At 49.3% G+C, this 27,837-nt stretch overlaps 1 protein-coding gene across 1 annotated transcript; it reads right to left on the bottom strand.

Annotated features, from left to right (window-relative positions):
- Positions 1-368: 368 nt before the first annotated feature.
- On the bottom strand, positions 369-12,394 carry LOC149346373 (solute carrier family 22 member 7-like). The gene is made up of 4 exons (XM_089541311.1): positions 12,381-12,394; positions 10,521-10,772; positions 6,956-7,361; positions 369-1,397 (listed from the first exon to the last, which is right to left on the bottom strand). The coding sequence occupies exons 1-4, from the start codon at positions 12,392-12,394 to the stop codon at positions 369-371; spliced, it is 1,701 nt and encodes a 566-aa protein (XP_089397437.1).
- Positions 12,395-27,837: the final 15,443 nt, after the last annotated feature.

Below are 27,837 nucleotides of genomic sequence, written 5' to 3'. Positions count from 1 at the left end.
TTCAACTGAGAAATCTGGCTATTCACACGAGCTTTGACGTTTCAGCTACCTAGCCATATAAACGGCACCGATTAACGTAAGAGAATCAGACAAAAGCGGGCAACAAAACGGTAGCGTCCGTGCCACACAAGCATACAAGCGCAACAAAAAATGCATGCGATATGCACACTATTCAAAACCCGTCGAGAGGGTGGCAATGCGAAAACGTTCTGAACGCGCGTATCTACGCAGCCAGTCGGGAGACAATGCCCGTGTCACTTCTAGTGCTTAAAACCAGTTGCTTGGCGAGATGGCGTTGCATGCTTACGTCCCCCCCCCCCCCCCCCCCCCCCCCCCACTTGTTCGTCTTCGCGCTGTGTGAATGTATTCTAGTGCGACAGGCCCTTTGGAAGACATGGAGCCTGCACGGGAGGTTCCGGCGCCGAGTCTCTCTTGTGGGGTCTCCTGCCGCGAGGCCCGCCCGCGGGACCCCTCGCCATCGGGTCGAGCGTGTCTTGCATGGCGCGCACGCCGCTTGAGGTTACACCTATCCTCGGGGAGTGCGCCGCATCCACCGCCGCCGCTACACCGGCGTCGACATCGGGCAGATGCTGCTCCGCGGCCATGTTCACCAGCGCCATCGAGATGGACATAGTGGCGACCGGGAAGTCTTTGCATTCGTTCGAGATGTAGTGGAATGAAATCTCTCCGCAGCTGCCGGCCAGACGACCCACGGCGATTGCAAACGCGAGACCAGTGCAGCGGGCCGTGGTCGGGTACGCGGCGACGGCGAGGGAGGTCCCCAAGGATGTGGTCAGGCTTCTCGTGAGCCGCAGCGCGACGACCACAACGTTTCCGGTCAGCGCGGTCTGCATGCTGCAAGCGGCGGCCAGGAACAGCGAAATCACGCTGAATACGAGCGCTGTGCCAACCATGACTCGCCGCAGGCCGACGTAGCGGATGGCCGGACACAGCATGACATGCACAGGCCCCAGCAATAGAATTCCCGCGATCTCGGCAGCCGGATGCAGGGGGAAGATGTCGCTCAGGTTGGCCTGGCTGTAGGAGAAGTTGATAGCCGCCCAGAAACACGAGATGACCAGCGTGCGTCGACGCAACTCGGCCGAGAAGATGGAGTGCTCGCTCCGGCCAGCGGCTACCTCGGCGTTTCCGCCCCGGTGACTGTGGCTCATTGAAGCCCGGCAGCTCTCCTGGGGGACGCCTTGCATGCGTGATGCATCCAGGGCCAGTCGCTCGGCGTCCTTGGTTCTCCACGTGGCCGAGAGCCACGGGTAGGACTCGTCCATTGTGTACAACGTAACGACCAGGAGCGATGTGGGCACCACGACCAAAAGGGAGACGATCTTCCAGGTTAGCTTGAACACGGAGACCACGGCGAATGGGACGACCGCGAAGGTCTGCGTAAAGTTCAAAGGACTCCGTTCGGGTCTTATGTTTTACAGGTGCCCGCAAACGCAGACATCAAATGTTTGCTAACATCCAATTCAAACGTCCACTGAGCTAGTCGCAGTCGAATTGAGTGGGGATAGACCGCTGCCGCAAATTAGTTTTCATATGTCATTAAAGAGGTCATGGAACCATTTTACAGACTCAAGCTGTTTATAGAATTTTGTTCGCTGTGCATCTGGGAACAACTAGGTATAATATGAGCTCATTTGGTGCAGCCAGTAATATGCAATTGAATTTCCTCACAACCAGCAGAATGTTTAGAGCGCGAATAAGATTATAGTTTTATTCGCAATCTAGACCCTCCGCTGCATTTGAGGGAACGAGAGCCTCAAAACTGGATGACTTTTCGGTTGGCCAGCTCAACCACGTCCTTAGAGAAAAACATGAACTCCGGCTAAAAATGTGCTTCCAGCTAGCGTTCGTGCCCTTCTCTTGCAAGCGCAGTGGACCCACAGGGTCTGTTCTAAAAGTAGTAGGACTGGTTTTTTCCTGGGCGAACGGACGGACGAGATGTGGTCTGCGCGTGCAGGATCGTTGAAGGGGGATATTGGGAATGCTGGGGAAAATCGGCAGTCGGCTCTCGGCCGTTGAAGAGAGGAGGTCGCTTGTACTGTGAACCAGTGTCGAAACGTCTCGTCACGCAGAATCGTCGAGCGTTTACTGAATCAGCGATACGCGATCAAATTTTGAGTAAATCTTGGCAAAACGGGCAAAGAGACTCACAACATGATTAAGGAGGCCTACGGTGACGCTTCCATGGGTAGATCAGGTGTTTTTTGAGTGGCACAAGCTTTTCCGAGAAGGTAAGGAAAGAGTGGAGGCAGACGACCGCTTCAGACGCCCTTCGACCAGCAAGACCAACGAAAATGTGTAGCGATGGAAACATTTACTTAACAGTTATCGTAGAATGAGTATCAGAATGATTGCTGATGATTTGAGCATTCCTCAAACCCAAGTTTTTGAGATCGTGACAGAAAACTTATCTGTGAGGAAAGCGTGCGCGAAGTTGGTGTCGGGAGTGTTGTCAGAGGAGGAAAAGGCCAACCGGTAGGATCTTCTTCATCATCTGAATGAGGACCCCGATTTTTTGCCCAGCACAAGGCGGCAACGCTGCCTCAGCCCCCCTACAGCCTCGCCTTGGCCCCGCCAGACTTTTTTCTATTCCCGAGAATAAAATCGACGCTCCAGGGGAAACATCACGGATCGGTAGAGGTGGTTTAACAGGCCGTGACGAGGGAGCTAAACAACATTCCGGTCCAGGCGTTCCTGGAGGTGTACAAAAGCTGTAAAACTCATTAGCAGCAGCGTGTTTGTACTATTCTCTTGAATAAATTTTGTTTAAAAAAATGAGTCCTACTACTTTCAGAGCAGACCATGTATATTACACAAGTGCTCTCTTTCCAGACACGAAACAATTTTGCACTGTTAAGAGCACTGTTGAGCAGATCTACAAAAGTGAACATCAAGATACAATTTCAGTTTCAATTTTTACGTCTAATTGAAAATATCACGGATATAAATGACCTATTTACTACTTCTAAACGTATTAGGATGCAATCATGCTTTCTTCTTCATCCAGGAATTGTTGGAGACGTAACTGTATGCTTTGAGTTAGTTTTTTTTTCATTTTTATCCATTCATGGTTGTTGCCGACTGTGTTCATTTTCTGTCTGTTCTAAATTATTATCAACAAATTGTCATTTTCAAGAGACATATTCTGGGGTTATACATGCATTTCTGCATATTTTTATCACCAATGAGCGGAGAGTGAGGTTACCATAATGTCAAGACTGCTCGAACAGCAAAGTGGCCACAACTATGATAAGAAACACCGTCAGCTTTCAGTTATTTTTGCGTAGCGCTATCCACGCCTTCACAAGTTTTAAACAAATATAGGTTCAGAACCGGTTTTGAGTGTTATCGACACTTCCATAAATTTGGCCCCGTTATCAGGTTTGCTTTCTGGACCCTCTCGCCGTTCGCAGCAGCCGACGCTCGGCCGGGCTGCCACCCGCATTTCCCATTATGGCTAGCCGCAACGGCAACTATCCACCACCTGCCAGCCCGTCTGAGCCGGGTCCACCATTGAGAAGGGACAGCTCCAAACAGGTCCGATTCTGGCCGCCTCAGCGCGAGCCCCGCATGTTTTCTGGCGCTGCGGACAAGTACGTCGAGGAGCGGCTGAAGCACTACCAGCGTGTGAGCAGATATAACCGCTGGGACAAGTCGATGCAGCTCATGAATATTCGTTTCTTTCTTGCGGGTACCGCACTTTTATGGTTCGAGAACCATGAGGACGCACTGGCTACATGGGACAGTTTTGGGGACGAGCTCAAGCAGTGTTTCGAGGACACGATGTCGAAAAAGAAAAAAAAGCCGAATAAACACTTATTCAACGAGCGCAGCGACCTAATGAGACTTGTACAACGTACATTGAGGAAGTGTTAAAGGTGTACTCCACTGTGAACCGCACCATGACTGAAGGCTAAAAAGTCGGCAACCTCCTGATGGGTATCACCGAAGACGTCTATCATTTCTTCATCACGAAGGATGACCTCGCCATTTCGTCTGACTTCATTCGTCATTGCCGTACGTTTGAGACCCTAAAGGCCCGCCACATTTCCCCCAAGTTTGGCCGTGTTTCCAAAGTACCCATCGCCGCCGGCGTGGAGTTCGCTGGCAGTGACCACCTTGCTTTCTTCGTCCGATGCATCGTCCACGAAGAGCTGAGCCAGCAATTTCAACGCCCCGGCGATGATCCCGTATACAAAGCATGCTCGGCTCCAGGTCCCACTCCCCGAACCACAAGTCTCCTGGGCCAGACAGGCCTACCCCTGTCCCAGCCAAGGTCGCGTCTCAACCTCTAGCGCACCGGTTCTCCCGCCGCTCCGAGGAAGAGCACTGTTCTGCACCTCGGATCTCCTACCAGCCTCCGAGCGACTTCCCCGTTTCCTACGCTCCACGTTCGGCGCCAATTTGCTACCGTTGTGGTCGTCCTGGGCACATTTCCTGTTACTGTCGGCGTCGTGACCAACCACACCGATTCTTCGCACAATTGTCGGCCCAGCCGTTCACTGGCTTTCCGTGGCCCCAGTCCTGGAATCCACCTCGTGACTGGCAGCCACGCCAAGGCCGACTCTTCCGCGCCGATTCTCCCGTTCCCGACCGCGGCCTCACACAACCGCCCCCGCGACGTGGCCATACGCCATCGCCTCGACGTCGTTCTGCCCCACCACCGCCGGAAAACTAGCTCCTGCGGACTATAGAGGTGAGGTCGCGGAACGGTCGTCATCAACAATTCCTCTGACTGTCGTTATGTTGAAGAACAAAGTGTCTGTGTGTTTTGGTGGCTTAAACACTCTTTCCTTAGTGGACACCGGTGCCGCTGTGTCGGTGATGAGCCTTTCTTTCAAAAAGCGCCTTGGACACAAAGTGGTTTGCTTGGGACCAGAGTGCTAGTTTTCGTGGTGTTGGGGGTGAAACTTTGCGCTCTGTTGGCATCTGCTTAGTATCAGTCGCCGTTGATAGAGAGAAATGTCGAGCAAAATTCGTTGTATTACTCCATGCCACGCATGATTTCATATTAGGTATTGATTTTTTACGTGAATGCGGGGCCACTTTGGATTGCGGAGCTGGAGAAATTTCTCTATAGCGCAATATGCAGTCTGCTTTTGAGCAGGACTCACCCGACCGCAGTGATGGTGGTTTGGTTTATGGGGTTTAACGTCCCAAAGCGACTAAGGCTATGAGAGACGCCGTAGTGAAGGGCTCCGGAAATTTCGACCACCTGGGGTTCTTTAACGTGCACTGACATCGCACAGTACACGGGCCACTAGAATTTCTCCTCCAAAGAAATTCAACCGCCGCGGCCGGGATCGAACCCGCGTCTTTCGGGCCAGCAGCCGAGCACCATAACCACTGAGCCACCGTAGCGGCAGCGCAGTGATGGTGCCTTTAGTATTGCGCAAGATGTGCTTTTACCAGCCATGGCAGCAATGTTCGTCCCTGTTCACTCTTCGGACAACCGCACGGACACCTGCCACCTGCTTGTTGAGCCAGATGTGCACAACGCCTCGAAACAATGTTCTGGTGACCCGGGCCATTGTTGCCGTAGTCGACGGTTGCGCACAACTATGGACAGTGAATGCTTCGTCACAACCTGTTTTGGTCCCATCGGGGCTTAAACTCGCTCGGTTTCATGCTTATGACATCCTTACTATCCGATCCGTGTCTGAGTGCGAGCCTTCCAGTCGAGCAGCAGACTTTTCCGTGAACATCATGCGCATGATCAGCAAGTCGCTTCCGTCGTCCGAACGGCTCGTTTTAGAGACTGTTTTTACCCAGTATGCGTCTGTATTTTATTTCGCTCAGCGAGCCATTCCACCTTAGCTGCCAGTTTCTCGCACGCAGCATCACATTAACAGCGGTACCGCTCATCCGACCAGACAGAAGCCTTATCGTGCGTCCCAGGCTGAACGAAAGCTCATCAACGAGCCAGTGCAAAATATGCCACAAAAAGACGTCATCCGAGAGTCGTCAAGTTCATGGACTGCTCCTGTTATACTGATACGCAAGAAGGATAACTTCTGGCGGTTTTTCAGACTACCGTCGGTTAAATGCTGTGACGAAGAAGGACGTCTACCCGCTCCCGCGTATTGAAACTGCCATGGACTGTCTTCAATCTGCGTCGTACTTCTCATCGGTTGACCTGCGCTCTGGGTGTCGGCAGATCCGCATGCATCGGACAGGGAGAAGGCAGCTTTTATTACGGCCAATGAACTGTATGAATTTAATGTCATGCCGTTTGGGTTGTGCAATACCCCCGCTACTTTTGAGCGATTTATAGACACAATATTGAATGGGCTTAAGTGGGAGGTCTGTATGTGTTACCTCGACGATGTTATTTATGCAAAGACCTTTCGCGAGCATAACGAAAGACTAGGTATGGTGATGGCTTGCTTCTCAAGAGTTGGACTGGTCTGTAACTCCAAGAAGTGCCCTTTTGGTGAACGGCAAACCCTTGTCCTCGGGCATGGTGGTTTGTATATAGCACCATTTGTTAATATTTAGCATTACAATAACATTTATTAGTCAGCATTAGAATAATGTTTCCTTTGTATGTTAAACAAGCGCCGCCTCTATTTTTTTTATTGTCCTCCAGGTACGGCTGACTCGATCAGCCAAGACTTTTTCCTGCCCTCCTTTCCTACTAGCTCAATACAAGCGCAGCGATTCTTGCAGATACTTTTTATGCCAGAAAATTTTGCAGGACGAATTGGTTCATGATTGTAAAACAGACACAACGGAGCAACAGTGACGGTCATAGAAAGGTTTGTCGAAAAGTGACGCTTCTCCCTAACTCTGTCGTTGATGGCTTATGTAGCACTGTTCTGTCCGCTTACGACTATAGTTTCACGTAAAGATAGTGTGCAGATGGAGCACAAAATTTAGCGATCACGCGCTGTCGGGTGCCTGAGGTGCGCGAATAAGGAAGAGAGCGTGTCACCTGCGCGAGTGCAAGAGTGGGGAAGCAGTAGAGTGTGCGGCGGCCCGCCGGCGTCGCCTCGTACAGCACCACGAAGGCCACCGCCATGACGGAGATGATGGACGCCGACACCACTGTGCGCAGCGCCACGTAGAACTGGAAGGAGCCGGTCACACTGCTCGCGAGGCGAGTGATGAGCAGCGCCGGAATGGAGATGTAGACCCTGCGGCCCACGCGGTCTGCCACCAGGAGCCCCATCATGGGCAGCCACAGCACCGAGGCGAGGAAGGTGGTGTACAGAGCCAGGTCCAGCAGCCGGTGGCACACCAGCTGCCACTCGCCCACGATGTTGTCGCCGTACTCGCTCAGGCCGAAGTCCCAGGAGTCGCACGACAACGTCTCGGAGCACCCGTCCGGTGGGTGGCGCCTGCACGTCCGATGCGCCGGTCACCTACTGCGTAGCACTTCCCTAGAACACACGCACGGCTTACTTTGTTCATGTCCAGGAAATCAAGCATCAGACATTTGTTAAAGATTCCAAGACAGATTAAAGATTCAGAGCATAATTGGCGGACTGTCATACGAACCGATGCGGGGAAGCTGCGACAGCAGGGAGCTTTTACCTTTCGCTTACATTGGCCGCTTTCCCATTGCGTCTTTGACTTCACCGTCACTTTTTCGTTGCGCTGCTGCGTGAGTCAAGCCAGTAGTGGTGTATGAGTAAGTGGGTGTTCGGCTCCTGTCACGGGTTTCTAGTGATTGGAGACTTCTGGAGGATGGAAGTGGGTGTGTGTGAGTGGATGGTAGGCTTCTTTCATAGGTTTCTGGTGACCCTGTGGAAAGTGGAGATGAGTGGGGGACTCCTCTCATGGGTGGTAGATGTGGACCCTTGATTCGCCTGAGATCATCTCAGCAAAGCCGTGGTCCAGAGGCCCTGTTTCTAAAGGCTGCTGCTGTGGTATGACAAGGAGGTACGGGCTTCGAGAAGAGCAGCTTACAAGGCGTTAATTTTACGTACAGTTAGAAGAGCAGAAAGCTGGGCAAGTTGGTTGATATGCAAATTTTTTTCGGTATGCAGTTTACGTACAGTATTTACAGGATTACGCAATATACAATTAGGAATCACAAGGTGGAAGCAAACATGCTGTGCGGCCGCTTAAGTGAGTTTGGCCGTCCCTATATCTCTAGACAGGGAATATCACTACATTATTCATGTCCAATCAAGTGGCCACTCTTGAAGTCTTGAGGTTCCACCCACCGCAGCAGGCGGCACCGTGCTCTCTCGCTGCTCTTCCAAGGGCGAGGATCCACACTCCCGGTAGCAATGTCTATTTGTCGCTGCCTCCGAGCAACACCAGTGGCAATGGGGAGAAATGGATAGCGTGTCCTGGTCGCATTGGTCGTTGACCAGGATTAACTGGAAGTACCTTGTGCAGCAAGGCTGCTGACTTCGCGCCTAGGTCGTTCTTGAAGAAGTAAGGGGACTGCCACCGTCGTTAGTCGCTTCAGGGAAAAGGAAATGTCGGATTCTAACACCATGCCAGTGGGAAGTTATTCCACATGAGAAGAGATTCTTCCCCCACCAAGCAAAGAGCCCCCGAGTGGTCACACAGCGCAGCATCCGCCTCGAAAACTTGTAATCAGTGAACTCTTTCTCCAGCAGACAAAGGAAGACTCTTCCGTTGCTGACGCCGTCGCCGCGGCGCTGTTGAGGATGGTGGTTGCTTCATTCCTTTGCTGTCGTATACTGACGGCTGAATTTTGCAGAATGGCACCACTACTGATGTCACAGTAAATCACGATGTCATTTTCGTTGTTATCCACAATATTCTCGCTCCGTGCGCTGCACTTTGTTGAGCGCGAGTGGCGCCATCTGGTTAATAGGGGCGGCAAAAGGTGGGCGCCTCTCTCCCATTCAGTTTGCGTGCAGTCAGCGAGGCGAGCGGCGGGGTGCTTCAATAGAAGGCGAATATGAATATAGTTGATTATCGGTGGCTCGACCCACTGCTGTGTTTACTAATGTCATAAAACCTATAAAAACACTGCAGGCAAGCTACCGAAGGTGTAGTTTTACCCTTTTCCTTGGAGATTAGAAATACTTCATTGAGGAACTACATTCATGAGTGCGAACTAGGAAGAGTTTATACATTGCGAGGGGTGTTTTGAATGTGCCATCACTTGTATGAGTTGGTGCCTTCTTCTAGAGGGAAGGAAGGAATGCGCTCACTGCGTCACAGGCAGTGGTTTATGGTGGAGTTCTTGGAGCTAGCATCTGAAGTTTTTGCTCGTCTGTTATGCCTCTCTGTGGTTGAGCGTGTCAACTTCGTCTTTTTCTTTTTTTTGCGGACGTGTGTGCGCTGTGGGTGCACGTGGTACACCTGACAGTGCTTATCTCATTTTAAAGCAAACGCTTTACTGTCGTAGCCGGCGCAAAGGGCAACGGGAGGCCACATTTCAACTTCAAGTGGAGGAGCGGTCCGATGTGTCTGTCATGTGACTAAAGACGTAGTTCGCCGCAGCTGCAGCCGCGCGCCCGCCGCCGCCGCTGCACCGACCGTCGTCTTGCCAGCTGTGGTCACGTAACCAGCCAAATGTCTCCATTTGAAAAGGCGAAGGCGTCGCTCTCGCGTGCCTGGCTGGCCGTTTATCGCTATGGACGAAGCAAGTCAGCCAGCCGGAGCCGACGTCCTCGAGAGTGGATCCGGCCGACAATGTACGGTTGACATTGCCAACCGAGCTAGGGATAGCAATCGATAATGAGCGTAAACGCGCTAAACGGCCTGCTTAAAACAATGAAGAGCGGGAGCTTCGAAAGCAAAGAAAAACCGAATGACCCGCCCTGGGACAGTGGACACCTCAGTCGCGCTTTAAGCTACGTGGCGGTAGTGACAGATGTGCGCTGCATGCGTTGGCATTGACAACGTTCTGGCAGAAAAGGGGCACTGCAGTGATAGGTCCGCCATGGTCCTGTTTGATTCCGGAGTACCCGGGTTCGAACCCGACCGCCGTCGGCGTTCGTTGGCGTCGTCGTTAACGACGCTCTAGACTCCGATGATTTTGAAGAAAGGAGGAGCCCATAACTGGCTCCCTGGGTCAGGGAGCCAGTAGACGAAAGCGGTTAAGTTCCACGTGAAAGCGGAAGTAAATGCCATTTTTCAGAAAGGCGAAGAACTCCCACAGTCAGCGCTTTGGTTCGCTTATTTACTGGTAAGTTTAATGCAAACTTGCGACGGAATTTGTTCCAATGATACCCAAACATTAGGCTGAAATATATTCTAAACGATGTATTTTTATACGTTGTTCACTGGGATATACGGAATGAAACAGAACTATTTTTGAAGTTTTTGCTCTTCGGCGAAAAATAATGTCTTCAGAGAGGCATGTCACGCAAATCGCATTGGTTTCATGCCCCTGGTTTCTATAGCTGGTTTCCTGGGTATTTGTATTACACACTACGATACTGCAATCATATACGTTCATGCTGGCACTACATATTCCGCAACGCTATACGGCCGTCTCTGCACGCTTTGGCAGTACTGCACGGAACTACCGAGATGAAGCATGCAAAACGGATATGCGGCCGTGCCTGACGCAGTGGCTGCCGTCCTCCGCGCGTGGGATGGCCATCTCCTTCCATTCGGCTGCGCTGAGGTTGGCGGACTCGGGCGGCTGCCGGCACCCGTGGTCCACCACATGAGCCGTGAGGCGCACGCTGAATGGGTGGCACAGGAAAGCGACGGCCGACAGCGTGCTGTTGAAGAGGGCCAGCAGCTGGTACGGGCCCTCGCCGGACGGCACCGCAGGACGGCACCGCCGGCTCCTCCTCGCCAGTCGCTTCCTGTCCGAAGGCCAGCGCCGGATGGCCCAGCGCACGAAGGCCCGGATGTTTCATCGCGGCCGCGCCTACCTGTCTGCTCCCTGATGCGGACGGCGGAGGTGCCGCGCAAGCCTTCATCTCTCAAGCCTCCCAGCTTCTTCTTCGCCCATATATCGAGCTTGCGCGAGCGATGAGGCGCACGTGAACGGGTTCTTGGGACAAGAACCTCTGGCGGAGAATCCTCAGCGCAAAAGAAACAAAACAAAAACAACAAAAGAGGGGCAACGAAATTCCATACTTGAAAATTGTGTGAAACGGAACAAAAGCTTCGTCACCGTTTGCTCATTTTTCCTCATTGCTTTTCACTCGCAACTAATCAATCAATAGTTTTAGCCCCTACCACTCCCTCTGTGTCCTCGTTAACTAACATGCACGCCTCCGATGGCACTGGGCATGGCTGAGAATGAGTAAATATAGGGGTCAGAGCGATATCAAAGAGAGAGTTAAAGATTAATTTTTATTAGTGCACCTCGGTGCGCGTGAGGCATCGTAATTTTGAACGAAGTGTTAAGTGCCGTCTTATTAGGACGATAAGCTCTAAAAGCGAATTTAAGTTTAAGAGAAAACGAGAGAAAGAAAAAATCAGGCGTTTATCCAAATGGCGTTGACGCGAAATGATCGGGTAATTAAATGACCCTATACGCAGGGTGTTCCATCTAAGATATTACATAATATTTAACCTTTTTTAGGTAGAAGAGGGCTTTTCACAGCATAGCAGTGTCAGCGGTGTAGTACATCAAAAAAATTCAGGGGGCACTTTGTTGACCTAAAGTACGGTGAGGTGAAAGCCTTAAGTTCAGTCTTGCTGCTTAAGCCACTGATGTGTGGTTAAGATGTTAAGCTTCGCCTCCAAGAGTGGAACGTGACAGCGTCTTGCAACGCTGCCAGGGAGTGCACAGAACTCCATCGCCCATTCGTCTCTACGCCTTGCTCGCCGGTAAATTGTTTTTTGAGGAAAGGAAATTATCTGTCTCGCATATCTCGGTGGACACCTGAACCTCGCCGTAAGGGAAGGGGGAAGATAGGAGTGAACGAAGACGCCGTATTAGCTAGACGCGTCCTTGTACAACTTCAGGGGAAGGATGGCATCACCAATGCCATGATAAGGAATCTGGATGACAATTCAATCAAAAGATTCACGGAATTCGTCAATAAACACTGGGAACAGGGGACCCTCCCGGACGACTGGCGACATGCGGAAATAGTAATGATTCCGAAGTCCGGAAAGACTCCAAACCTGGAAAATCTTAGACCCATTTCCTTAACATCATGCTTGGGAAAATTGTACGAGAAAGTTCTGCATCACAGGTTGCAGACCCACCTTGAGGACAACGAACTCATGCCGCACACTATGTTTGGATTTCGAAAATACCTACAACACAAGACGTTCTCCTGCAGATCAAGGAGGAGGTGCTTACAACCGTCCCAAAATATGGAGAAAACATCTTGTTCGCTCTCGATCTTAAAGCGGCCTTCGACAACGTCAGTCACAGGGCTGTGCTGGAGGGGCTCAGCAAACTGGGTTGCGGGCTGAGAATATTCAACTATGTGAAAGCCTTTCTGACTCACAGAACCGCTACCATTGCAATAGGAGGCATCAGGACTGACACCTTCAACACCCCCGAAAAAGGAACACCGCAAGGCTCTGTGCTATCACCTATGCTTTTTAATATTGCAATGATTGGTTTAGCAAGGGCGCTAGAAGAAATTGAAGGAATCAGGCATGCCGTCTACGCAGATGATGTCACAATCTGGGTGACAAGGGGATCCTTAGGAGAAAAACAAGAGCTTCTTCAGCGAGCAGCAGACACGGTCAACGCATACGCCCGACACTGTGGACTTGCATGCTCCCATGAAAAATCCGAGGTGCTCAGAGTCTACAGACAAGGGTATGATCTGTAAAATTCCATAGATATCTACAGAGAGGAAACGAAGGTTCCGGAAGTATCGAAAGTTAGGATCCTCGGCATGTGGATCCAAAGCAACCGTCGTATTGATCGCACGATCAGACAGCTAGCAAATACAACAGCACAGATCACCAGGATGATTGCAAGAATTTCCAACAGAAGAAGCGGTATGAAGGAGGAAGACACATGTAGGCTAATACAGGCCCTCGTGGTCCGTAGGATCTTATACGGCGTCCCCTACCAAACACTGCTCGAGCAAGAAAAGGAGCAGTTAGAGGCAATTCTTAGAAAAGCATACAAATGCGCTCTCGGACTGCTGGTCAACACTTCGACGGAGAAATTCCTTAAACTGGGCATAAACAACATAGTACAGGAACATATCGAGGCCCACCTTCTCGCGCAGAAAACAAGACTGATGCTGTCCGAAACAGGCAGAAACAGGCTGCGGTTGCTGGGCATGAGGGATGCTTTGAAAGAAATCGATAGCAAAGCGAGCGTTCCAAATGAAATCAGGAGGATCATTGAGATCAGTCCGATTCCAAAAAACATGCATCCAGATATACATCAGGCGAGAAGAAAGGCAAGATCCGAATTCCACGAAAGAAGCTTCGCCGGGGCAAAAGACGTATTATACATTGACGCAACAACATACAGACACCAATACGGCTCGGTAGCCAGCGTGTGGTAGAAATCAACTGCGCTTCGATAAAAACCAACAACATCCTCGAGGCTGAGGAAGCAGCAGTTGCACTCGTCATCACCCAGCAGAGTGACGAGCACCATGCACACATCATTACAGACACGCAAGAGGCGTGCAGAAGATACAGCAGTGGACGCATATCTACTGCAGCCATTCACATACTCAAGGCGAGGACAATCACCTTTACGAGATGCTTCATCACGTGGACACCAGACCATGAGGCTGTCAAAGGGAACCAACGTGCGGACGCCACCGCCCGAGCATACGCCAACCGGGAGGCGCGCACCGAAGGGGAACTGGACGCAGTCACTAGACACTATGGAGCCATCTTAGAACACCAACGAGCCCTCCGGAGGACCTACCCTCCTCTCCACAAAGACCTTAGTAGAGAGCAGTCGATTGCCTGGAGACAACTGCAGACTAATACATACCCCAATCTGAGTTTACTCAGCAAAATCTGTCCTTCCACATATGACAACAAATGCCCGCTATGTGGTGAACACCCAACGCTTTACCACGTTACATGGGCCTGTCAGAAAATGCAGGCAGCAAGCTACTTCTTACACCGTGACCTACGCTGCGAGAAAGAACCGTTGTACAATAGTTTTTCTTTCTTTATTTCATTCATTCATTCATTCATTCATTCCAAACCACTGAGCTCGCATGGCGGAGTGGTAAGCGTGTCTCGCACTGCCGAGACCTTGGTTCGTTTCACCAACTCGACCAATTCCCTACTCGGTTTTATTTATCTGGTCTGACTAGAAAGGTTAATTAGGCTAATTTGTCTTTACTATTGTTCTAATGCTATCCATCATGTCCTGTCACTCACCTTTCAAGTGATGGAGCTCTCTAGAATGTTCGACACAATGTCTACGAAACGTCTAGAAACGTCTAACCAATTTGATGGTGATGATAGTTAAGCATGACTTGCACATTTCGTGATAAAGTTAATTTATGATTAGTGATAGTTAACATTACCATAACTAGTACACTGATTAATTAGTCTTAGTTAAGGTACAGGTGCAGTGCACAGTCCTACATGCCACAATTACCAATTATTCATTTAGTGAGTAAGTACAATGATATAATCGTGAAATCACTTTATATCATGTTCCGATGTCTTTCGATTGCACGCGATTAAGTATCGATTGGCTATTGATTGGCATATGCCCATATAAGGCATGCATCCGAAACGCGGACGCATTTGCTAACCCGTCTTGGTCACGACAGTATGAGGCATTAAAGGCTTTCGCCTTAATATCGAAAACGACCCAGATTCCCACATTGAAAAGAACCGTCTCACGTGCAGCGGGTGCTCGCCCTTTTTCGACACAGCAATAGTACTGTATAAACACAGGGATAAGACCACGCGATAAGTTATGGAATCATACCATATCACTGAAAACCCAGGCAAGTGCCTCAGCAACGACACTGTAGTTCTTACAGATAATGAGCTCGCATTCCTGGACACCAGCTGAGGGCGCAGTGGATTGTACACTGTTTTCCAGCTGTGGCTATATTCTTTCTTCCTCTTCCTTACACGAAGTTTTTCCAGACGCTTATGTGTATAAATTGCATTTGAAGTCAAATATTGTTGGTCGAGCGTCAGCGACCGTTTTGTCGTATTCACTGTTGTCCCCGTCTTCTTGGCGCTGTTGTTTCATAATGAACCGCAAGCAGCGACCGCCATGGATATTATGGTACGGGAAGATGTGCAACAGGCACTTGGCACCCCGACTACGATGGACTTCCGCCACAGCGGTGCGCAGCGAAAGGCGTCTTGCCGCTCTGCGCCAGGAGCCCTATGCCAAAGACCCTACGATGATAGTCTCCAAATTTGACCCAGGTCACTAGCCACAAGTAACAACTCAAATCATCAGTCTAGAAGCAGCCAAACCATAGTAGATGGAAGATCTTTCGACCATTCGTTGTAACATAGTTAAACCGCGGTTAACTTTTTTTCCTTTGTTACTGCCCTAACACTTTTTTTTTACTGCGGACAAGAAACCGAAATAGAAAAAAAAGCATACGTAGACTAGTTGGTAGCGTGCCTGGCTGGCGACTGAAGGGTCAATGCCTCGAATCCGGTCTCAAATTTATGGAAACTTTTATTTGTGTGAAATCAATTACTTTATGCAGTTATGTCGTTTGAGAGATGCGCCGATTTTATTGTACATAACATTCCTCTTCAAACAATTTCCATTCCATGCATTCATGCGGGACGCGTGCTTTTCTACAGAACGCGCGCAGCCAGTATGGCACTGGGTTTTCCGCTGAACGGGGAGCCTTAATGCTGTCGCGTTAGAAAAAAACAGATCTTCGTACGCTTAACAGTAACCACGAATCGACTTCTGCCTTTCCTGGCTAGCAGACTGCGTGCAAAGGCGGCATTCTTGCTCCTCTTCGCACGCTGGTGAGCACAGCATTTCGTTTCGCGGCAGGGACGTAGGTGGCGCGTCGGATTGGCGTTTTCATTTGCGCAAGAAATGTTGCGAAATGGAGAGACCATGCACAACGTCGCGTAGGCGACGAAGGGGAGCATAGAGAGAAGGTTCAGCGCAGCGCTGAGCGCCGGTGGACGTTTGTGGAGCACAACAGCGCTTACCGAATATTTGTGGAGCGCCAGAGTCGCCGCTCCTGCACATCGTATACTCCCTCCACTGAAGACAGTTCAATGGTAGCCACCGCGGTGGCTCAGTGGTTATGGTGCTCGGCTGCTGACCCGAAAGACGCGGGTTCGATCCCACCCACGGAGGTCGAATTTCTTTAGAGGAGAAATTCTAGAGGCCCGTGTACTGTGCGATGTCAGTGCACGTGGAAGAACCCCAGGTGGTCGAAATTTCCGGAGCCCTCCACTACGGCATCTCTCATAGCCTCAGTCGCTTTGGGACGTTAAACCCCATAAACCAAACCAGTTCAATGGTGTTTTCGACTAAGAGCGCAATGGATTTAGTGCAGCAAAAGATGGCAGTTCGCAGATTTAAAGCTTTTCGCGTTATAGCATGCCCTTCCTACCTGCATCGCTTAAGAGTGTCCTAAACATATGCGCACATTGTCTGTCTACCTTCTCACTAGCACGGAACCCGTACACGATTGTACGCATTCTATCTGCTGCCTTCAGAATGGCATGTACCGCTGCCTGCGTCATTGTTTCTATTCCTGTTGTCACCCTAGTGAAAACATTCCAATGGTCATTCTCATAAAGGTGTTTCAGTGCGAAGGCAGTCATACGCTCACCAACACCGACAAAGTATCTTGTCACCGTACGTACGTGTTCAGCGTACGATCTTATGCTGTTGCCTAGTAACAAGAGTAAGTACCCGAGTTTACCTGAATTGATTGGGTAAGTTCGGAGGAGCGTCGCGCCGAAACAGCCACCTGTCAGTACGACAGAAACAGCCACCTGTCAGTGCAGTGGCGCATCTCCTAACCGCTGCGCCACTGCGCTGGTAGTATAAGAGGACTCACCGCCATCTGTGAATCCTAAATAGAGAATGAACTATTCTACAGGCATGGGCATTATTAACCCGCTATTGATACCACGTCATACCCTTAAGGCGGCGGGAGCTTAAGTGACCCCTCCAGTTGAAGAACGAACACCTGCTTTCGCACGTTTACTTGGCCTAACTACGTTAACCCATACCAATTTTTATTTGCGACCTTTACGGAACATACGCAGTTCATGAGTACTTATGCGGACAACACTTTAAGGTGTGGCTACATGCAGACGCCATTAGCACCTTTGCGTTATGCGGGAACCATAGACCATGCAATCAATTGAAAACCATGCGGAAGAGTAACAAAGTGCTCAGATTCCGAAAATCTCTGCTCATTTATGTGCGCGTGGCTCAGACGAAAACGTTTCGATAGTGTAATGCATTACACTATGCATTACACTAACACATGTGTTAGTTATTCCAGAATGCCGGTTGTGCAGTATACCTACCAAACGCTATGCCTTCTAATCAACGCGTTAAACTTAGGTTCTTTTGCGTCTGTTTCTGCTCAGAAGCAAGAAATGGGCATTGGGACATCAACGGGTGCTCACTACCGGGCGCATCCGCCGACTTGTTACCCGGGATGGCCCCTCATGCTTAATGGAGAAACTGCTCAGTTCAATGCCGCGGTGTTTTTAAGAATGAAATGCTTTTAGCTACCGTTGTCGGCGGTGTGCTGACGTCACGCCGAGACCGAGAGCCAACATCCGGGCACTGAATTCCACTCATCCGGGCACTGAAACGAGAGCATCCGGGCGCCGTACGAGATTCTCTCTAAGAGAGAGGGCCGCGCTTTCGCGCCGTCCCCAAGGATGGCGCCGCGGTCCCACACTCACGCATGTAAAAGACGGGCGCTGGGCCTTCAGCTCATGAAGGTTCCTCCTTTGGCAGGCAGATGTATACACACTCGCGGAGTATACACACTCGCGGAGATACAATCTTGTCAGGCCTGCGTCTCGTCGTGTCCGCGTACGCTTCTGCATCGCCCTGCATTTCATTGCCGCCACCGTCACAGCTGCTTAAGCCGAGCAATCGAGTCTGATGAAAGATGTAGGAAGCGTCTTGCGGAAAGCGGTCGCTTTGCGAGTGATACACCACAGCAGAAGACTGCTCGCCCCTGCCGACAACGCCATGATTATGCGGCCGCTCCCGAAAGCTACAAGGCCGCCACGGTTCGCGGCTGCCTACCTAAGCCCACACTATTGCAGGCGATCGCTTCGACGCATCAAGAAGAATGTGGTGTGGTGTGTTGAACACTAGACCCATTTCAAGACTTTGACTAGTGCCATCTACAACCAATGTGTTATGCCCGTAAACATTTCATGCTTACTCTACTCTTGGTTACGAGAGGGGCAGAGATTTTTTTCTTACAGAAATATATTTATTCATGTTCTCAATCATCGCCACCACACAAGTGCGGAAATATACAAACCCAAACAATTTTGTCCCCAACAAGCGTTACAGAATCGACTCCAAGAGATAAGTCAGCGTACTGAGAAAGAAACTGCAATGCTTTGTACGAGGGGAACCATAGAACTTATCAAGACAGCCCTTTCGGAAGAGGCTGCCACAACCATAAAGCTCTTGTCGTGAAAGCGCGAATCATGACAGCAAATACCATTTTAAGCGAATCTGGTCATTTTAAACATAACCGTAACTAATAAGATCTGCGACACAAAGCGACTCATTAAAGCAACAAGGTTCGTTGCTTGATGCCGTTGGCCTTTCGAAGAATTGCAGCGAGCGGAAAGGCTTGACCTCAAGCACCACTTCTTCGCCATCTAACGGATGTAGAAAGAGAAGTTTATTTTTTTCTAATGTCAACAAAAATACAAAAAAACTGCTGAACTCAAGGCTCTGATTAGTCAAGCACATGCGCAGTGACGCAGCACTAACGGATGTACGACGCTCACCTTGAATGTATGCTCAAATGGCCACGTCAGATACTCGTCCATGGCACCTTTATGCAAGCACATGGAAGCATGCAGTTTCACAGTATCCCCATCCTTTTCAAAGTCGACACCAGGTGAGATGCAGTAACCGCGTAGGTACACCCTCTCACTTTCAAAGTCACTTCGCCCTTCTTTCATAGCGATCTCATAGTGTGATTTATCATTTTTGCAAAAAACTCGCAGTGTGCAACGCTGATTTGCACATGTCTTAGACTTGTGCTGACGCGCTTCAGTGCCTTCCGGCTACTTCGATTCGTTGAAGTTTTAACTTTTTGGATTGCAGTTTTTACCTCTGATAAGCTCCTTTGTGTTCGATTCGTCATGTTAGGAAATTCAGCCTTGGCTGTTTCGTGTAATCTGCTCACACATCCGGACAGGTCAGTTGCAGCGATGCTTGTTGTGATATGTGTCTTCACTTCTTCGTTAGATGCCTCGATTACACGAATAGCTCGAGTCAAACTGTCTCGATTTTGATTTGCTCCAGTCGCCACTTCTTGCCTCACGGTTTCCTTCAAGCCATTTATGGCGCCAGAGATTTCGTTGAGTCGATCACCATGCGAGCGGAATTCATCGAACATTCGCGCCAGCAATTTTTTTTAGGGTTTATTTATTTTTATTTTATTTATTTTACCCTCAGGGCAAAGCATTACAGAGGGGAGTGGGTAATACATAACACTGAAAATAAAAACAACAGCAGAGAAGAATAAATTGTCAAAACATAGGTAAGTTAGAATAAGTGATAAACACAATATATCATTCAACAGAAGCGGTAACAGCAGTCCGAAACAATACAGGGTCAGGAATTGTGGCGACTGAAGAAGGAAGGTGGTTCCAGTCATATGACGTGTGAGGAATAAAAGAATCCGAGAATGTTTGTTTTGCATATAGAAATGCCTACCTTATGTATGTGATCTGTGCGGCGTGAAATATATGAAGGGGGAAGAAGTAACTCGCAGCGAATGGACTCATGATGAAATACTTTGTGAAAAAGACACAAGCGTGCAATTTTGCGTCGTGATGCAAGTGAAGTTAGGCCCAATGTAGTTTTCATAGCCGTTACGCTTGACGTACGCCGGAAGTCAGAGAGAATAAAGCGCGCTGATTTGTGTTGTACATTTCCAGTTGGTCGATCAAACTCTTAACGCCAGGGTCCCAGACTGATGACGCATATTCTAGTTGTGAACGTACGAGTGTGGTATAGAGTAGAAGTTTGATGTTAGTTGGCGCTGTGTGAAAGTTACGCCTCAGATATCCCAGCATGCGATTAGCTTTGTTAGTGATGTGCTCAATGTGCGCATGCCAGCTAAGGTTAGACGTAATATGAATTCCGAGGTACTCATATTTTTTAACTGAATTAAGTAGCACACTGCACACCATTAAGAGTATATACGGGAAGATCACTATTAACGCGAGAAATGCGCGTAAGTTTGCACTTTTCAGCATTCGAAGTCATATTCCAAGTTTTGCACCATGTTGAGATAGTGTTAAGGTCAGATTGAATCATGTGCTTGTCGTTATCATTTGTTATTTCCCGAAAGAGGACGCAGTCATCGGCAAAAAGATGTACAGAAGAAGAAAGATGCTGGGTAAGTCGTTGATGAATATAAGAAAAAGCAGGGGACCCAAGACGGTGCATTGGGGAACCCCGGAAAGAACAGGGTGAACGGCGGAATTAACATTATTGACGGCAACAAACTGCTTTCGATGAGTAAGGAAAACTTCGAGCCATTTTAAAATGTTAGTGTCTAAACCTACCATGCGCAGTTTTAGTAACAAAAGATGATGGGAAACCTTATCAAATGCCTTCGCGAAATCTAGGAAGATGCAGTCGGCGATCGAGTGGCGGTCTAAAATTGCGTGAAGTTTGTGTGTGAATAAGAGTAGCTGTGTTTTGCAAGAATAGGTCTTCCTAAAACCGTGCTGAGAAGGATGAAAAAACGAGTTTGATTCAAGGAAAGTGACAATATGTGAAAAGAGTATGTGCTCTAAGATTTTACATGGGATGCTGGTAATAGATATGAGCCGGTAGTTAAGAGGCGAGTGTTTATTACCAGATTTATACACAGGGACCACCTTACCAATCTTTCAATCAGCCGGTAGTTCACCTTTCTCCAATGATTGCTGAAATATTTTAGTTAAGGCGAGCGATGAGTACATTTCAGTGCTTTTCAGGAACTTTGTAGTAATGCAATCAACACCAGCACTGGATGATATCTTAAGGTTGTCAATCATGGAGGAAGGAAAAAGAGAGGAGAGGCCGTCACGTGACATTTTGTGAAGCCGGAAACCAGCTCGGCGCCATCTTGTCCGGGCTGACGTCATCGCATAAGTCCCGCCCTCGACTACTGCGCGCGCGTTTCAAAGCCAACGAAGGAGCGTGCTACCGCAGGGGCACAGATCCTCGCGCTGGTGGCGCTTGGCTGCTTACCGGCCGGTTTAGGGCGCCCTATGCCGGTGTTCGTCAGCGGAAAAGTTAATAAAGCGGAAATACCCGTGTGAGACAGGCGGCTACTTTCAGTTCCTGCTTCGTACTGCGTCGTCTCCGCGCCGTCTCCAACTGCTCGGCCCTGGTCACAATTAGTAGCAGCCGAGAAAAATACTTATCTCAGCTCTTGCAAGCGCGGGAAGTGACCTTCGCTTTCAATCACTGCGGTGGCCCATCTTGCGGTGGTTATCTGCGGTGGCCCTCCTTTGGCAACGCCCGTCCCTGGGACTCTGAAGTTGAAGGCTGCATTCGATGAAACTAGTATACTTGCTTGTTTAGCTCAGCGCTCGAAATTAGCCTTCACCGGGTGAGGTGAAGGACACGCGAGAAACGTGGGCCCCTCGTCGCGCGAAACCACACGACGGCCACCGATGCCCGGGAAGGGCATTCGTCCGGTATCGAAAATCTGCTCCCTGTTCCTCAACTCTTGTAAGCACGGGAAGTGACCGTCGCTTTCAATTACTGCGGTGGGCGAAGGACAACTAAGCACACGCGAGAAACGCGGGCCCCTAGCCGCTCGAATTCCACACGAGCAGTGGTGTAGCCAGAAATTTTGTTCGAGGGGGGCACATGTTTTATTTATTTATTGGAAACGAAAATAATGGAAACGAAAATAAATGTGGAAACGAAATGTGGAAACGAAAATAAGAGTGCCCATTTATTCTTCGCCGTCGCACGGCGTATGGCACTCCTTTTAATTCTAGGCACAGTTCACCCCATTATTAACAGACCTTTTTAAGTCAGTTTACTTTTTAATCCTTTGCATTCTCCTCAAATGAAGGTATCGCGAAAATAAAAAGTGCTTTTTTTTTAAAGGACCTGCAGCCGAGCGCAGGTTTGCGTATGGGGTTGAAGTTTTGACAAATGTCATTTGTTTGCAATTGATGACTTTGTTATAGAGCAGAAGCTTTTGTGTTGTTGTATATGATGTGAAGATATTGTAAATAGCCACGTTTTTTCGTGCGAGTTGTTTTTTGTGAGAAAATAAATGTTTTTTACAAATGAAGTTCTCGGCATCCTGTGTGCATTCGTATCTTTATGTAGATATTGCAGTGAACAAAACTAACCCTTCGCCTTTATTAAAGAAAAAAATCTCTAAGGTATTGTTTAAGCGCAGGGTCTCTTTCTTTTCATTTTTACCGGCGGCGTATAACAGGGGCGTGCAAGCATGCAAAGCGAGCGCAGCGGCTTCCTTTAAAATATCGCCCTCCACCGATGTCATGGCCCCCGCTGCTCACACAAGCGCAATCGCGAAAAACGAAAATAGTTACACTAACACCAGTGACGATCACTAGAGCGTTGCAAGAGCACGCCTAATAGCAACGAGGTTTCACTGCCGATGGAAACGGGAGCGCGAATGGCACACGCACGCTGCACGCACAGGACGCGAAACGTCCGCGCAATACGCCGACGACCTCTCTAGCGCACGGCGTATTGAATCACTGGTAAACGAACAGCGCGAGTGCTCCTCAGTAAGCAGCGGCGGTCTCCCGACGGCTCCGAGCAGTGACGCAGTTGACGAAATGCCCGTGCGATCGTGGTCGAGCACGTTGAAATCAATGCACGCAACAACGAGAGTTTTGCAGCGAATTCCGCCTGAGATATGAGTGAACGGCGCCAACGTAAGCTTGTGAGCACGATCAAAAACAAACTCGAGCAGTTGAGAAAAGTACGCCGCACCGCAACTGCTACGCCGCGGTCGTCTGCTACCGCCCGGCTTGCAAGCAGCAACTACGACGCCGTTGCTAAGCTGCCCGGACTAGGTGGCCTCCCGATCGCGAAAAAAACCACGTGATTTCCTCCACATTTTTCTCCCATGGTGTTGTGTGGAAAGGGCCTCTCCTCTCTTTTTCCTTCCTCCATGTTGTCAATTATTTTAACTATACCATCAGGATGAATGACCACAGGGTACATTGGGAGGAAGTTGTTATGATACAGTTGGGGGAAATCCGTAGTTACACCACTTGAAAAAAAGCTCGAAAACACATCATTCAGTACATTTGCACAGTCAGTATCTGATATAGGTTCGTCACTTGAATTCGTTAGTATTATTCTAGATGTTTCAGAAGGGTTAATGACGCTCCAAAATTTTCTTGGGTTATTGAGCAACATACTCGGCAGAGTGCTATTCAGGTAATTTGCTTTAGCGTTCTTTAATGCAGAATTGTAAGTATAAGCTGCAGAGCGATAACGGGACCAATGATGTTCAGTGCGTGATTTTTTAGCTGATCGGAAAAAGCGTTTCTTACGGTTACACAAGCGCTTAAGATGCGTGTTATACCATGGCGCATGCAGGTGATAAGATATTACGCGAGTAGGTATGAAGCGGCTGGTGAGATCTAAAACTTTGTTCTTGAATAAAAGCCAGTTTGCGTTCACTGATCGCGAGTCGAATTCGTCGAAAAAGGTGGCCAGGAAAGAACCTAGTTCATTATTAATTTTGTTGAAGTCAGCGTGGTGATACATGCGTATTATCTTAGTGTGACTCGGAGTTTTTTGTATAGGAATGTTCACAGAAAAAATGAGCAACGAATGGTCGCTTAACTGGGGCATGTAGGTTATTTCTGGACACAGTTCTGGGCATGTTGTTAGTACAAGGTTTAATGTACTTGCTGTAACTTCAGTAATTCTTGTAGGCTGAGTAACATTTTGGGTAAGATTAAACAGTGAGCATAAGTTAGTGAATTGCGTGCATAGTGTCGAAGAGGAGGATGGCTGCACCGAGGACCAGTCGATGCCCGGAAAGTTAAAATCACCCAACAGAAAGATAGATGACGAAGGGTAACGCGTTACGATGACATTAATGGTATCATGAAGCTCTGCAAGAAATGTAGGAGCTGCATTAGGCGGTCGATAGCATGCGCCTAAAATTATTCTGCGGTAGCCTAGTTGAACAGATACCCATATAATTTCGATGCTTGATGTTATGTGAAGAGAATATGACTCAACGATAGAAGTTGAATTGATTAGATGAATCGAATATCTCACAGTCACGTATGTATTCATGCAGCCAAGTTTCAGTTAGGACGACGATGTCAGCGTAACACGCACTTATGGCAGAGGAGAGTTCCGTACGCCTTTTTATGGCTCCTCGGATATAAGTAAATAACACTGATGTTTGAGCTGCGTTTACATAACGGTCAAGATGCAGCGGGGAGAGACGAAGGCGTGTGCTGGGTTATCGGCTTGGTGCGTTCTGCGGTAATCTCAAATGTTTTATCGTTTACAGGGTCATACATGTAGGATCTGTTGTTCACGACCATTTTGTTGTATTTTAGCTTAAAAGATGGAGAGCCGGGCGGTGATTTGGAGAAGCCAATCAGTTTTTTGCGTGCTTGGCGTGTGGCAAACGAGTAATCTTCTGTCACTTGAATGTCGTCTTCTTTGATGTCTTTTTGCATTTCAGAATTTTTTCTCTGGTTTTGAAGCTGTTGAACTTCACAATCACCCGACGGCATCCAGAATCAGAATACCGCCCTAAGCGATGAGCCCTATCAATGTCATTCGGCGAGAGTGCTGGGTCAAGGTATTTTGACAGGACGTTTAGAAGTTTTTTTTTCCGTTTCGTTCTATGTTTCATGGTCATTGTCATCGGCAATACCATGAAACACCAAATTATTTCTTCGGCTCTGGTCTTCTAATTCATGAATTCGTGCCTGCAGCAGTTTATTTTGTTTGCGAATGTCAAGAGCAGTACATTCGAAATCCTGCTTTACTTCGTCAATTGCTTCCAGTGAGTGTTCAACTGTTGTAAGTCTAGAATTTATATTCGCGAGGGCTGAATCAATATTCTGCTGTCCGCGCCGTAGTTCTTCCATCGTTTTCTTTTTTTTTAACGTCTTTATTTCTGCATTTAGTAGGCCGATACCTTGCGGCAGAACTAAGGTGCTTCATGGAGGTTGTGGTGGGGAGTGGTTAAGGGTGGGGGTGAGTATGGGGGTGGGAGTGAAGGTCGGAGTGCGGGTTGGGGACTGGTGTCCGCTTCTTCCTCTAGGTAGTGTCGTCCCGAGGTCGGCTCCGCGAAGTGATGGCCTGGCCCTTCATCTTCCTTGAAGTAGGAAAGAAAAGTTTGCCAGAGCCGGAGTGCGTCTGATGGCCCGATGTGCGATGGCGGATCGACCCATTCCTGCAGGGTTCCAGGTCGAAGCCCGCCCAGGGACTTGAGTGCTCTTTCCCGTACTGCGTCAAAGGTAGGGCAGCTCCACAGGAGATGTTCGGCCGTGCTTCTGGCAGGGCACGTCGGGCACTGAGGAGTCGGGTATGAGCGCGGGTTTATGAGGTGCAACTTCGCTGGTGATAGAAGCTGGCCGGTCTGGGCTCGGCGAAGGAGCACTGCCTCCACTCTCCTTAATGCGCTATGTGGACGGCGATATAGTTGCTCAGGGTTGGCTAAGTTCTGCAGTATGCTGCGACGATAGCGTTGTGCGCGATGCCATGTCTCCGCCCTATCCATATGGGGCGATGGCGGGTGCGCAACGTCATCAGGGGGCCAAGAAGCGGAAACGAATGTGGATCCAGGCAAAGGTGCGGAAAGAGCTGCTGCGCGCGCTGCCTGGTGTGCCTTTTCGTTTCCAGTGATTCCTTCGTGTGCAGGAATCCATTTGATAATGACAGTGTAGCCCTCCTCTCGCAGGCGACGGGCTTCTGTTCGAATAGTGTTGAGAACGGCATAGTCAGCTCCCCCTGCGCGGCAGGCGGCGTACGCTGCTTGTGAATCTGTGTAAACATGGTAGGTGCAAGGAGCCGGATCTTGTCTTTCTACTATTCGAGTAATGGCAAGTCGTATGGCCATGAGTTCGAGATTGGTGAGGGTGTGTTCCTCGGAAAGCCGTTGAACTACAGAGGTATCTGACACAGAATCGTGACAAGCTATAGCGGCGCAATGTTGAAACTGAGCGGCGTCTGTGTATAGTTGAATGGCTCCTTCCTGGGCTAACTTGTATGATGTCTTCTCGTGCCGTTTGGCGGCAGCTTTGCGCCTTTGAGGATTAGCCGAACTCATATTCTTTGGTAGTGGCATACCATCTACTAAGTCGATCAATTCCCATGGCGGGGCAGCGGACGAAAGTGGCTCTAAGTTGTCAACGTTGTAGCCTAATGCCCGCAGGATCTGTCGGCCAGCCGCCGTTGTGGAGAGACGGACTCGCTGGGCTAGCGATTGCTGCTCTGCCAGATCCTGTAGGGCATTGATTTTGCTGCATGCGTGTAGGTTCACTACTGGGCAGTACTGCGGCAGACCAGTAACCAGGCGCATCGCCTTGCGATTGATTCGCTCAAGCTGAAGGCGTTGGGTTGCGCTAAGCCGCATGTACGAATATGCGTACAGGATTTTTGATGCTATGAGTGCCAGGGTAATCTGACGGAGCCCCACCTCCTTGATTCCCCATCCACGCGCAGAGACGCGGCGCATAAGGTGTAAAGCCTGATGACAGCTATGCATCGTGTTATGAAGCCAGCTTTTGGCTCCTCCATCCTCGTCAATAAGCATGCCGAGTATACGGATTGTTTGTTTCCGGCAGATTACTGAGTGCCCTAAATGAAGAGAGATAAGTTTGCGTTCGGCCTCGGCTCGTACCCGCGAACCATTTAAGACAACCACATACTCGGTTTTTTCGGGAGAGGTTTCCATTCCACACTTGATGTATTCATGGACGGCATTAAGGCCTGTTTGTAGGGCTAGTTCTTGCTCTGCAGGGGACCCTGGATTAGTCCACAACGTTATATCGTCCGCATACACGGCAAAATTAAGACCGGGTATCGACGACAGCATTGGCGGGAGACCTGACATAGCAATGTTAAAGAGAGCCGGTGATATGACAGCGCCTTGGGGGACACCTGTTTGGTTATGTTGCCATTCACCCTGAGTATCTCCAACCATTACTGAGAAAGTTCTTTCTGCAAGAAAGGCTTTCACGAAGCGGTAGAGGTTGCCGCCTATCCCCACTTCCTGTAGCCGGCGAAGTATGGTCGAGTGGGGCACGGAATCCAACGCCTTTTTGACGTCTACCCCAACAACCACTCGGAGCTGTGCGCTGCTAGGGTATCCGGGAACGTCGTTATAAAGGCTTCTGAGAATGTCTTGGGCACAGAGCCCTCGACGAAAACCTACCTGCATAGGAGACAGGACGTTGTACTTGTCTAAGTACCATTCAAGTCTTCTTAGAGCCATACGTTCCATGACCTTACAAAGGTTGGACGTCAGCGATATTGGCCTGAGGTCTTGTAATGTTCGGCTTGGCTTGCCAGGTTTTGGAATTGGTATTACCACTGACTTCTTCCAGGCAAGAGGAAGATCACCGTTGGCCTAGTACTTGTTCATCTATTTCAAGAGGGCAACTTTATGTGACTTGGGAAGGTTCAGAAGTGTTGAGTAGCGTATATCATCCGGCCCTGGGGCGCTATTGTGATTGGAGTCATACAGAGCTGCCTCCAGTTCGTGTAATGTGAACGGAACGTCGTAATCGTTTGATGTACCTGATACGGGG

Source organism: Amblyomma mixtum, chromosome 4 (genome assembly GCF_055824585.1).
Source record: "Amblyomma mixtum isolate Tamu chromosome 4, ASM5582458v1, whole genome shotgun sequence".
Lineage (NCBI taxonomy): Eukaryota > Metazoa > Arthropoda > Arachnida > Ixodida > Ixodidae > Amblyomma > Amblyomma mixtum.
The sequence above is the reverse complement of the archived record's forward strand: the minus strand, read 5'-3'. Positions and strand labels throughout refer to the sequence as shown.